The 14016-nt window shown below is 32.1% G+C and overlaps 1 protein-coding gene and 1 long non-coding RNA gene across 29 annotated transcripts in view; one reads left to right on the top strand and one right to left on the bottom strand.

Annotated features, from left to right (window-relative positions):
- CLIP-190 (Cytoplasmic linker protein 190) overlaps positions 1-13938 on the bottom strand; it is a 63680-nt gene extending 49742 nt beyond the window's left edge. For 10 of the 28 annotated variants that reach the window (XM_076410125.1, XM_076410118.1, XM_076410121.1 and 7 more), the window contains exons 1-2: positions 13751-13938; positions 12987-13270 (exon numbers count right to left, since the gene is read on the bottom strand). In XM_076410125.1, coding sequence (XP_076266240.1) covers positions 12987-13248 — 262 coding nt within the window. In that variant the 5' untranslated portion in view covers positions 13249-13270; positions 13751-13938. Of the gene's footprint in view, positions 1-4213; positions 4410-12093; positions 12265-12986; positions 13271-13750 lie in introns of those variants that run through there. The other 18 variants (XM_076410136.1, XM_076410132.1, XM_076410135.1 and 15 more) reach the window with 5 other exon arrangements.
- LOC143199958 (uncharacterized) lies at positions 7568-10298 on the top strand. Its single transcript, XR_013006588.1, has 3 exons — positions 7568-7704; positions 9932-10027; positions 10097-10298. It is a non-coding gene; the product is annotated as an uncharacterized LOC143199958 (long non-coding RNA).
- Positions 13939-14016: the final 78 nt, after the last annotated feature.

The following is a 14016-nucleotide window of genomic DNA, read 5'->3' on the forward strand; positions in this document are numbered from 1 at the left end:
GTATATAAAATATACCAATAAAAAGAAAATATAAATAATAACATACAAGAATCTAAATCATACTGAAATTTTCACAAAATACATAATGTCCGAAATATTATCACCCTAAAAAAAGTGATATACGAATATGGAAAAACAAAAAAGACCCAAAAGGGTTTTTGCACTTTTGACAACGTGCTGCCAGGAAAACAGTAGTAAAGTTTACATTAAAGCTTTGAACTGGATCTGATATATCTTCAGTATAGAAATATTCCTGAAGTTTGTTAACAAAAAAACAAAAAAATCAAACAAACTTTCGCCTAACTGATATTCGGGAGGAGATACAACAATTCTTTCCCACCGAAAATATGCAGCATAAAACCCTGTTACTCCTTATTAGTATACAAAAAAATTTAAATGAAAAAAAAATCACAATCCTTCCAGAAAATCTTATTAACCTATAATCATTCTAAGCAACTGTATCTGTTAATTTACAGCAAAAAAACAGTATATAAAATATACCAATAAAAAGAAAATATAAATAATAACATACAAGAATCTAAATCATACTGAAATTTTCACAAAATACATAATGTTCGAAATATTATCACCCTAAAAAAAGTGATATACGAATATGGAAAAACAAAAAAGACCCAAAAGGGTTTTTGCACTTTTGACAACGTGCTGCCAGGAAAACAGTAGTAAAGTTTACATTAAAGCTTTGAACTGGATCTGATATATCTTCAGTATAGAAATATTCCTGAAGTTTGTTAACAAAAAAAACAAAAAAATCAAACAAACTTTCGCCTAACTGATATTCGGGAAGAGATACAACAATTCTTTCCCACCGAAAATATGCAGCATAAAACCCTGTTACTCCTTATTAGTATACAAAAAAATTTAAATGAAAAAAAAATCACAATCCTTCCAGAAAATCTTATTAACCTATAATCATTCTAAGCAACTGTATCTGTTAATTTACAGCAAAAAAACAGTATATAAAATATACCAATAAAAAGAAAATATAAATAATAACATACAAGAATCTAAATCATACTGAAATTTTCACAAAATACATAATGTTCGAAATATTATCACCCTAAAAAAAGTGATATACGAATATGGAAAAACAAAAAAGACCCAAAAGGGTTTTTGCACTTTTGACAACGTGCTGCCAGGAAAACAGTAGTAAAGTTTACATTAAAGCTTTGAACTGGATCTGATATATCTTCAGTATAGAAATATTCCTGAAGTTTGTTAACAAAAAAACAAAAAAATCAAACAAACTTTCGCCTAACTGATATTCGGGAGGAGATACAACAATTCTTTCCCACCGAAAATATGCAGCATAAAACCCTGTTACTCCTTATTAGTATACAAAAAAATTTAAATGAAAAAAAAATCACAATCCTTCCAGAAAATCTTATTAACCTATAATCATTCTAAGCAACTGTATCTGTTAATTTACAGCAAAAAAACAGTATATAAAATATACCAATAAAAAGAAAATATAAATAATAACATACAAGAATCTAAATCATACTGAAATTTTCACAAAATACATAATGTTCGAAATATTATCACCCTAAAAAAAGTGATATACGAATATGGAAAAACAAAAAAGACCCAAAAGGGTTTTTGCACTTTTGACAACGTGCTGCCAGGAAAACAGTAGTAAAGTTTACATTAAAGCTTTGAACTGGATCTGATATATCTTCAGTATAGAAATATTCCTGAAGTTTGTTAACAAAAAAACAAAAAAATCAAACAAACTTTCGCCTAACTGATATTCGGGAGGAGATACAACAATTCTTTCCCACCGAAAATATGCAGCATAAAACCCTGTTACTCCTTATTAGTATACAAAAAAATTTAAATGAAAAAAAAATCACAATCCTTCCAGAAAATCTTATTAACCTATAATCATTCTAAGCAACTGTATCTGTTAATTTACAGCAAAAAAACAGTATATAAAATATACCAATAAAAAGAAAATATAAATAATAACATACAAGAATCTAAATCATACTGAAATTTTCACAAAATACATAATGTTCGAAATATTATCACCCTAAAAAAAGTGATATACGAATATGGAAAAACAAAAAAGACCCAAAAGGGTTTTTGCACTTTTGACAACGTGCTGCCAGGAAAACAGTAGTAAAGTTTACATTAAAGCTTTGAACTGGATCTGATATATCTTCAGTATAGAAATATTCCTGAAGTTTGTTAACAAAAAAACAAAAAAATCAAACAAACTTTCGCCTAACTGATATTCAGGAGGAGATACAACAATTCTTTCCCACCGAAAATATGCAGCATAAAACCCTGTTACTCCTTATTAGTATACAAAAAAATTTAAATGAAAAAAAAATCACAATCCTTCCAGAAAATCTTATTAACCTATAATCATTCTAAGCAACTGTATCTGTTAATTAACAGCAAAAAAACAGTATATAAAATATACCAATAAAAAGAAAATATAAATAATAACATACGAGAATCTAAATCATACTGAAATTTTCACAAAATACATAATGACCGAAATATTATCACCATAAAAAAAGTGATATACGAATATGGAAAAACAAAAAAAGACCCAAAAGGGTTTTTGAACTTTTGACAACGTGCTGACAGGAAAACAGTAGTAAAGTTTACATTAAAGCTGTGAACTGGATCCGATATAACTTGAGTATAGAAATATGCCTGAAGTTTGTTAACAAAAAAACAAAAAAATCAAACAAACTTTCGCCCAATTGATATTCGGGAGGAGATACGATAATTCTTTCCCACCCAAAATATGCAGCATAAAACCCTGTTAATCCTTATTAATATGCAAAAAAAACTAAAGACAAAAAACTCAGAATGCTTCAAAAGAGTGTCATTAATTTATTATCATTACCAGCGACCCGCCCCGGCTTCGCACGGGTGCAATGCTGATACTAAATTAGATACACTACAGAAAAAATATGAACGTTGTATATAAAAACATAGCGGCCCGCTCCGACTTTGCACGGGCATAAAATATATATGCCTATGTCACTCAATGAAAACATGATTAAAATCGATCCAGTATTTTTGGTTCATTCATTACTGCCCTTGGCCTGCACGCATTAAATTTGGAGTAAAACAATTCCTCTTCCCCTATACTTACTATAAAGATTTCCTGCTATCTTTGGAATATCTAAATTCATACAATTTTTATTACATTACAGATTTTTAAACGCAAATTTTAAATTTGTAATATCTCCGAAAATATTTGTTTAATTTACATGCTGTAAGGAACCATATTGATCTATATTAATTGCACACTGTATTTAAGGTACTTAATTCGATAAGGATTAATGCCGTATTGCTTAAAATAGCTTCGTAAATAAGCCATCTTCTCACGTAAAAAGTAAACAATGAAAATGGTTAATGTGGGTTATCCCTAAAAGATAAACATATACCATCGCGGACTTTTTTGTAGACCTTTTTATGGTGTACAATACTGTAGTACATTAATTTGATCTAACTCGTAGGGTTAGGCAGCGTTTTTGCTAATTGCTAAATAAGCCTAAAAAATAGGTTAATTTACGACATCACGTTAGAAACCTCTAAAATTAGCAATGTTGCCTTAGTATATTATGCATGTATTATACATATAAACCTTCCTCTTGAATCACTCTATCTATTGAAAAAAACCGCATCAAAATCCGTTGCGTAGTTTTAAAGATTTAAGCGCACATAGGGATATAGGGACAGAAAAGGCGACTTTGTTTTATACTATGTAGTGATGTTCAAATGTAGCAGTTGATTTACAGTAAAATAAGTACATAAACAGTACCAGTAAAAAGAATATATAAGTAATAACAGACGAGAATCTAAATAATACTAAAAATTTCACAAAATACACGTTATCCGAAATATTCTCACTATTAAAACGAGATACAAATCTCTAAAGAACAAAAGAAAACATTCAATTGTCCGGATGTTTCTCCACGGAGCAGTATACCCCGAGATCGGTTCGCGAGATCATCATCAAGATGCAAATTACAATTGTAAATAAACCGGGATGATGTCATCTCACCAACAATAATAACAAGCGATCAATTAGTGAAAAGTTTTTACGGTTTGTCTCTGTGGGATTTTCCGTGGGACTTCCATCCGAATAGGAAATCGAAAACAAGCACGCACACAAGAACTGATCGAGTCGATTGCGGGACGATAAATCGAATTTAATATAAACACTCACCGTAGTAGCTCATGCCGATGTAGGGGGTTCAGCCCTGGACAGTAAGCGGGTGTCGGTAGTGGTGGATGTGTTGGGACCGGTTTCGGGCGATGTGAAGGAGAAACAGCAGCAGGTCGAGCATCTGACTGCGAATGAGGAGAGAATGGACGCGGCCCGCTGGAAGGCGCCGCTGCCGATACACGCGAGGTGGGAAAACGCGATCGCCGCTCAGGACAGCAGTCGAGATTTTCCGTCGCCCCTCTGTTCGGGCATGAGAACAAGTCACGCCGTGTCCAAGATAAATCTCAGATGAAAGAAAATACGTCCAATAACTATATAATCATTGTTAAACAACAGTTAACAGTAAATTGTAAGCTGGTTATAAATGCATAGTCTTTATTTGCATGTATAATTTAATATAATCAGTCGTTAAAACTTATAGAGTATCAAAAATATATTCAAAGCTTGAACTTTTTTTTGTAATTATATAACTTATTATATCTTTTGTAAAAATATAAACAAATAAAACCGTTTATATTTTCTGGATATTTTTTCCTTAAAACACAAGACATGTACCATTCAAGGAAATAATAAATCATTCCGAGTATAGGTCCTTAGAATATCATCTGGCAGTTCGATATTTTTGACCTTTTAACTTTGGGTCTTGTTTTTTGTTTTTTAGTGGTTTGGACGATAATGTAAATGATCTAGGCGGGATTACTTTGCGGCGGATTATTATCATCACACGAGGATCCAATATAAGCCACAAAAAACCTCCAACTTCATCTTAACAGAGTCGAATAGTGGTTGAAAACGTAGCGTATCAAAGCAAATGAGACAAAATCTACCCATGTGACATTCATCCTTTGTAGAAGAACATGTCCCTCAGTAAAATTGAATAATCATGAACTTCCGCAAGCAGACAACGTTAAATAACTGGGAAAGCATTTTGATCAACGTCTGACGTGGAAAAAACATATAGTGACAAAACGCAAATAGCTTGGGCTTAAACTAAACCAAATACTGATAGGGCGTAAATCTAAATATCATTAGATAACAAGGTTTTGCTGTATAAGTCAATATTTAGGCCCATGGTATTGAACTATGGGGTACTACTAGCAAATCTAATATAGATATCCTCCAGAGGTTCCAGAATAAAGCGTTGCGAGTCATTGTCGATGCCCCATATTACCTGTCCAACAAACTAATTCAGCGCGATATCTCCTTAGAACCCATAACGAGCGTGATTGTGCGAAGTACTCTGAAAGACTATTAGTATATCACAATGCACTCGCCAAATAATTAAATGTGCGCGATAACTAATAATAGTGAAGTGCGTAGGCTCAAACGTAACAACCATACGAACTGATTAATAACCCTCATGAACCCTAACCCTCATATGAATTATAGCATTTTGAGTGAAGCAACTTTTGTTATTGCTTTTTGATGGGAAGAAAAGGGAAAAAATATAGTTGAAGCAAAACCTTGACTTGATGCCGAGTTTCCGGACACTGCCCTAGGAAAATCAACCATCAAGGAGTGGTATGCTAAGTTTAGACTTGGTGAAATGAACGCCGAAGGCGGTGAACGCAGTGGACACCCAAAAGAAGTTGTTACCGACGAAAACATTAAAAAAATCCAAAAAATGATTTTGATGACCGTAAAATGAAATTGAATGAAATAGCAGACACTCTAAAGATAATCAACTGAACGTGTACATCATATATTTCACGAATATTTCGGTATGAGAAAGCTCTGTGTAAAGAGGGTGCCGCGTGAGCTCACTTTTGACCAAAAACAACGACGATGATTCGGAGCAGTGTTTGAACCCGAGTTTTTGCATCGATATGTGGCAATGGATGAAACATGGCTCCATCATTCCACTCCGAAGTCCAATCGACGGTCATCCGAGTCGACTGCACATGATGAACCCGCTCCAATGCGTGGGAAAACGCAACAGTCGGCTGGCAAGGTTATGGCGTCTGTATTTTGAGATTCGTATGGAATAATTTTCACTGACTATCATGAAAAAGGAAGGACCATCAACAACTACTATTACATAGCGTTATTGGACTGTTTGAAGGACGAAATCGCCGAAAAAATGGCCGCATTTGAAAAAAAGAAAGTGCTGCTTCACCAAGATGTAACCAATGTGTAACAAGTTAGTGAAAACGATAGCAAAAATCCATGAATTGGGCTTCAAATTGCTTCCTCATCCACCGTATTCTCCAGATCTGACCTCCAGCAACTATTTCCTGTTCTCAGATCTCAAAAGAATGCTCAAAAAATGTGTTTTACTATGGTAGGCCTGGGTATTTTCAATTGACCTGTTAGATATGTGTGTAATTGTTCAGAATATCAGCATTTGGTTAAAATATACGAGGAGAGTATTAATACTAAATGGTTTTATCAAGAAAAATGTACACAGGTAGTAACAGAAGAGACTAAGGAGAAATACGGAGAGATATCAGAATGTTTTGATAAGAAAACAGCAACTAGCGAAACAAGAACTAAACATAAAAAGGTAAGTATGTATAAGATTTATAGTTATTAATTAGGTCGATTAAGTCTCCAGGGGATACCATAGGTGGTTTAGAAATTAATTGTAGTTCAAGTCCATAATATATGCATTACATGTACTATAATGTTAAAATAAATTATATTTTATCATAATTTTGTTTCATTATTTTATTTATATTAGAATGAGTGACTAATGAATGCGAATGAGTGACGTGAGTTCACTGGTACTTTGGATAGACTATATTTCCCAAAATGTTTATAGAAATACCGGACACTTAACACGACAGCAGTCCATCAAGGAACATCGAGAAATATCACTGATCGTAATGACGTCATTTGTGGACTTTTTGTTTTTAACTCTGAATTTAAAGACAAATAAGTCGTACTTGAGCAAAAACACAAAAATTAACCACCGATATGTATAAATATCTCTACGAGAAAGAATATTATTTGAACAACAAATTATGACTTTCAAGGAATCGATAAAATATAAGCAAATGGCGACTTAGTATCAAAATATAATGTTTGTAATTTGATTCAATCTGAACAATTATTGAACGATGATTTATATATAGACATGAACGTCAGGTGACCCGTACACTTCGACCGTATGTATATAAATATATTTGCACAACACAACAACCATTTTGTTGCATCAAGGCCAAATAAGAGACCGAGTAATATTTCACATCAGATTTCCGTAAACAATACCTGAGACGCAGTTGGTCGATGTGTACCGTCTCGTTCTACTAATTCGAGTATTCTTCCTTTCTATGGCGCGACAATGACGAAAATCGAGCTTATTCCCGGAACGGATGCGTGAGACAAGATGGAACACAATCACAAAATACTGAGAATTTAGAAGGGGATCTTGAATGGGCGCATGTGAAACAGTGTTTTAGTTTGTTCATTTGCGGCAAGGTGGCTTGAAGTTTAAATTTGGCCGCAAAGATATTCTGCTTTCAGAAGACTGTTCTAGAAGATGAAGAGATGTGAGTTTATATTCGGTGGAAATAATCAATAAGTTATTGGATATTTTGGACTTTCTTTGGCAATTACATACTTCCTACAGAAACAATTTGATTTACATACAAAGAATTTCGGTTTAATTTTTTTCGACAAAGCTTCTGTTGAAAGCGTCTCTTTTGAATTGGATGCATTTTTCAATATAGCTGACAAAGCAAAATTAAAAACCTTATAGACTTACGCGTTAAATATTCTTATTCTGTTAAATGTGTTTTATGGTTCTTTTTTCCGTTTCTTTTTATTGTTCAAGGATATAGTACCGTTTCTCAGAAATGGCTTTTAGCAATAAATAATGAAAACTGATGAGCATCTCTTGTGAGGTCTTAAATAAGAGCAAAAGGGTTTGTAGTGTACATTTTACACAGGCCAAAATATGGAAGAGCATTGCTTAACAAGGATACGGTTTCCAGTTGTTATTTAAGTTGTAGGTCTTTTATAATGTTAAATATATGTAACTGATATGAAAACAATGATCCAAATGTGTCAGCAACCGTTACTGAGTTGAACACTGAAGTTATTGAAGCCCGGCAGTATGATAGATGTAATTTCACACAACCAGGGACTTTTTTTTACTTTGTTGGTAAATGATGTCTCGACTGTTCTATTTAATTGCCATATTATGCACAAAATTTAACTTAAGCAGGTTGTCCAATATTTTATATCAGCAAATACCTGTATTTTTCAACAGGGTTGATTTTGACACGGTGACAGTTGATTGAGCATTCTCAATAAGACGCGATTAGAAAGATAATAGAACAAATCTAAACAGAATAGCAAAAGACAAAAATTGAATAATTTTTAATTCCAACATCCAAATATAAAACCGCTTAAATGGATGGACTAAAAACGACTATCGGCTAGTAATTGACTACTTTTTACTATCGACTATTTCAGTCGCTATTTTTGGTCCGACTGATTTGACTACTTTTTACTATCGACTGTTTCAGTCACGTACTTTCGCTTACTATTTTCGAACCTACTAGTTTCATTCGACTGATTTTTAACGTCCTGACTTTGCCATCCTAGCCGCGACCTTGAAAATATGCCGAATTTATGCTTGCTGTTTATGCTACTATAAGTAACATATTTTGGTATTATGTTTTGTTTGTAATATTATTATAATTAACAATAAAATGTACATTAATATAGTAGCATTTGGGAACTCTATTTTTCAAGATTATTTATTAATGTAATAAGGTAAAAATAACATTTTGATTGATAAAGCAAAAAAAATTATTTTGACACCATTCAAGTTTCAACGAATAATAATATTCCTAACAATAAAATATTCCTTATTAACGATAAATGAGATTATTATTAATAAAAATAGTTAAATAGTTGATAAAGAGTGATTGGGAAATATTAGACACAAATATTTAGTGGTCATTACTCCATTCTTCTTTACAATAAAATCTAATATATGAAATATAAAAATAATTTTACATCATTCAAAATAAAACCGTTATTTTGAAGTTAATAAATTACAGCAATTATCTCTTTCCCTTCCTTCCCCAAAGAAAGTTCGAAAAGAAATAGGTGAAATAGAAATAAACCAAATACTTTTATTATATTATGTTATTTTTATTTGCCAATATTAAAATACGATTAAATATATTCGAGATCATTATTCCTTTTTTCACAGTGCCACTTGCCAGTTTAAAATGATTTAAAATTAACTGATCTGTATAGATACTACTATTTTCAGTCGATAGTTCCCAAAGCTGATGGAAATATAGAATGAGTCTTGAATGGGCACACCCCTAGCCATTTTCTTACTGTGCATCTAAATCAAGAGGACCGGAAGACTATTTTATTTATTTTGATTTAAAATTTTGTAAGACATCTTTCGTTACATTTGTTTCTATTTTTGTGTATAATTTTAAGGAAATTCATTGTTATGGTATTATTTTTGTAACATTTAAGATATATATTATTTGTTTAAATGCAAAAACATAATAACAGTGTGGTTTTCCAGGACGTGAATCTTAAAATAATTTTTTTGTCGCTTTCGACAACTTTATCACTATTCCTCGACTATACAACTGTGCCTTTGCGCTTTGAACAGGACATTCCATACAAACATGTTTTTTGAAAAATATCGAAAACTATATATCGATATTTTTTAAAATATTTTTTATATAGTTTATAAACATAGTTTAAAAACTGAAAATTATTACACATGTTTTTCCGTAGGTGCTTTTGAAACAGACGAATCTGTGCCTTCAACTTCATACTGATAAAAACAAGACAGTACCACACCAAAAAGACGTGTATATGTATATATTACAAGCAAGAATTTGTTATATATTTTTTTATGATTCTGCTATTTTGTTTTATTATCTAAATGTTATTTAACAGTAACATGAACCTACAACAAAAATTCTCAATCAGATATTAGTCAGCAAATGGTGATTTTTTTAAACGATTAATGTGTATAATATTCTGAGCAATGGCAATGTAATAAAAAAAAATAATTAGGCATTGCTTGTTCTGATGGTTGAAAAAATAAACAGGGCTGCAAAAGGAAAACGTGAAAAAATTTGCTAAGAACCTATAAAAATATATAAAAAAGAAAAGGAGGTTTCGTAATCAAAAATGTAACATGTAATTATTATAGTCAGTAAATTCAAATATTGTATTTTTAACTATATTTTAGACAAATGATTATTTAATTTGTAGTTTTTTTTTACTTTACTTTATACTTGTACTTTATTAAATATTATAAAGGCAATAAGCATGTACAATTAAAAAATAAGTAATCAGTTGTCAGATTAGATATTGTATATTTTACTAAAATTCAATTTTTTTATTTCCCCCTGTAATATAAATACTTTTTAATCAAATGTCTTAATACCCCCTGTAGTAAATACACCTGCGTCCTTAGGTAGTTTAACCGAACAAAACAGCTACAACTTATTATTTTTTCCATACTAAAATTCCAGAAGCTGGTCCTGGTTTGAATAAAAGTTCAGAAACAATAAGGTCGTTTAATAAAAACGACAATAAAACAGAAAATGTATGACCTATAAATTAATTTTAAAGGATTTATTATAACAGATATCTGTAAATCTGTACTAATCGTAACCTATCGTACCGATAACGACCTTTGGGTCGATTCGTAATTCATATTGTGAAGCCTCACTGGCAGGTTTCAGTTTTCAGTATGTGTCCTTCCGTTGAAATGTGAATAAAACATTTTTTTAGTACGTTGAAAATATCTGAATTTCTACTGAGTAAATCGCATTTGCCGGAGGTTTTAGTTTTGTACTTCAATTTCAAGAAAAAGGCGGCTAAAGGTCATCAAATGCTGTGTGAAACTTATGGCAACTGTGCTCCATCGATTTCAACATACTGGTTTCGAGGTCTTAAAAGTAGCGATTTTGACACCGAATACAAAGAGTGTTCTGGACCGCCGAAATAATGGAAGACACGGATTTGAATGCATTACCCGATGAAACTGTCAATGGCGTTCCCCATCCACTGCAATTGATGTGTTTAGTCAAAGATCTGCGCGAATAACGTCCGGAATGCGAACAAAGACTGTGTGTTACTCTTCAGCATGACAACGCTCGACCAGATGTTGCAAAACCGTAAGACTCGTATTTTCCAGGCCTTGCTTTTTCTGATCCATACTTGTTCGGACGTATGAGTCGTGATCTGTCTGTGCAGCGCTTCACTTCTTATGAAGATATTAAAAATGGGTCGATTCGTCGATAGCCTCAAAAGATACGTCGTTCTTTCGATCGATGGGAAAACGTAGAGGCTGTTGATGGATAATATGATGAAAAATATATTGATGGGAATAGTTTGAGTAAAATACCTTGTACCGATTTTTAACAATAAAGCTCCAAATTTAAAACAAACCTTTAAAACTAATTTATAGGACTAGCATAACTGATTTTACGGAGCGCTCTATATAAACCCACATTATTCATCACTTCTGGCTTAGCTAATCAAATAAAAAGGCATTAAACCGCACAAAAGATGATTCGTTCAACAACCGTTTGTATGAAGCATGACGTAAACGAATCTCTATTTATTCGGTTGCAGTTTGAACAATAAACGTTCGTCCGCGACCTTTAATAAACTTTATCAGCCCGATATAGATGCATTTAGTGGGAAAACTAAAAAAAAGTCGATTTTACGACCATCCTACGTCCAACTCTGCCATAAAATTGAGACACGTTAATATAAAAACTTATACTAATCAACTAAACCTCTGTAATAATTAATGTTCAAGTAATAATAACAAATTTAGGAAGCCCTGAGGCATCGCGGTATACAAAAACGTATTATAAACCTTCCAAGAAACCAAAGCAAACAAACAAAATAAGATAATAAAAACACCCACTTACCTTCTCTTTTCAACACACCTCCACTCGAAATTTTATTATATAAAACCGTTAACATCTCGTGAAAATAGATGGCAAAACAATTATGAAATAAACGTTTTTAAATGTACGAATCTCTTTCCTATGGTGATCTATTTTTAATCTAAATAATTCATCCTTCTGGGGAGGAAATGATTCATATACAGCAAATTCCTCCTAACAAATTTTGACAATAATCGACAATACAAATAACTACTGGTCTCACATTCAGTAAAATATATTATTCAGCTATTATCTTACTTATCGATAAACCCGAATCATAATCACTGTACCGTAAAATGTTATTAAACTACACTGTCCAACAGTAAAAATATTTCTTCAAATTAATATTTAGCATTTCCTTTAAGACGAAAAATGTTCATCTACTGTACATCACAAAAGTTATATTCAATTTTCTCAGAATCAGTAAGAATTCACTAACAAAGAAAAGGAAACATTCAATAATTTTTGTTAGGCAGTGTCATCTTGTGTGTTTTTTTTTAATAAAAATTATATTTATTACGAGCCTATTCCTAATCAATCGCAATTATAATTAATTGGTAACTCTAGGACAATATGAGCAAGTACTGGACTAGTAAATAATCAAGTCAACCTTGATTTAATAATCTAACAATCTAACAGCAAAAAAACTATTTTGAAAGTGACTTATGTATTTAAGTATACATTGACTAGTATTACGCGACAAAAAAAAAAGACTATAAATAGAACAAATTCGTACATCTATAGCGATATTTTCCTCGTCAAACCTGATAGGTAACCTTAACCTTTTCGGCTTATGAAAGTACTATAAGTATAGTCACTTTCCAGTAGTCTATTCAAAATATAACGCTCAACAAATATAACAAAGTTGTACTCACTGCTTTTGGGTGGTGACTGAGGCACGGGGGGTTTGTGTCTGTCCCCGCATGGTCGTCCGATTCGACTAGGGGGTCGTATACCACTCTTGGTGGTTGACACACTGGCTTTTGATGAAGCTACACTGTTCAAGGAAGACGCACTACCACTTAATTTAGTACTTTGCACTAGATTTGATTGATTTTCAGTCTCGTTTTGTACACCGTCTTCGGCTGAACGCGACAGACCGGAACTAGAGGATTTATCTCCAGCTGGATCACTCATGTTGGATAACACATTAAAAACACTACAAGAAAAACAATAAAATCATAACTAGTACTGAATAAACAATAAATTTGCATTCATATAATCCAATTAGAAACAGTTAATAAACATTCCTGTTATAAAACACGACCTAATTATCTAATTAAGGCTCGTTAAATCTTTATAAGTATCTATTTAATTAAAATCAATTAAACCAGCCTGAGTATCATTGTTTACAATCGCCCTATAAGGTGAACTACCTATTTTACATAACCTAGTATTTAAAGATTCCTAATTTCTTGTAATTTTCCGCATTTTGATTCGACAATTACGATTTAACACAAATAATCTGAAATGCAGGTCCCAATTTGATGTAGATTCCATTCATATCGTTTAGCTATTTATAGAAATAACATAAATAAGATGATATTCAGAAAAGTGTAGCTTTTTAAATTTTACAACTCTACAGACGACTTCGCTTCAGATAATTACTCTCTAATGCATAAAACATAAGAAGACTTACTGTAAACGTATAAAATAACGTAAATAAGTCTGTTTGTTGTAATAATAAAAGTTTAAATGTTTCACTGCACAAACCGCACATAAAAACAGTCACGTAACAGTCAAAACGTGTCAAAAACAGCTGCTTAAAACAGTTTTCATCTTTGCTCAATTGTGAGGTTACCGATCACCTGAATCAAGGACGTGATTGGTCTAAAATTGTAAATGAAAGGATAGATATATGTTAATCAAACGTAATTGGGCGAGATAAACTGTTTGCGCTCGGTA

This window comes from Rhynchophorus ferrugineus, unplaced genomic scaffold (assembly GCF_030347505.1).
Source record: "Rhynchophorus ferrugineus isolate W39M unplaced genomic scaffold, kcgeb_rfMv2 rfM7, whole genome shotgun sequence".
Classification (NCBI taxonomy): Eukaryota; Metazoa; Arthropoda; class Insecta; order Coleoptera; family Curculionidae; genus Rhynchophorus; species Rhynchophorus ferrugineus.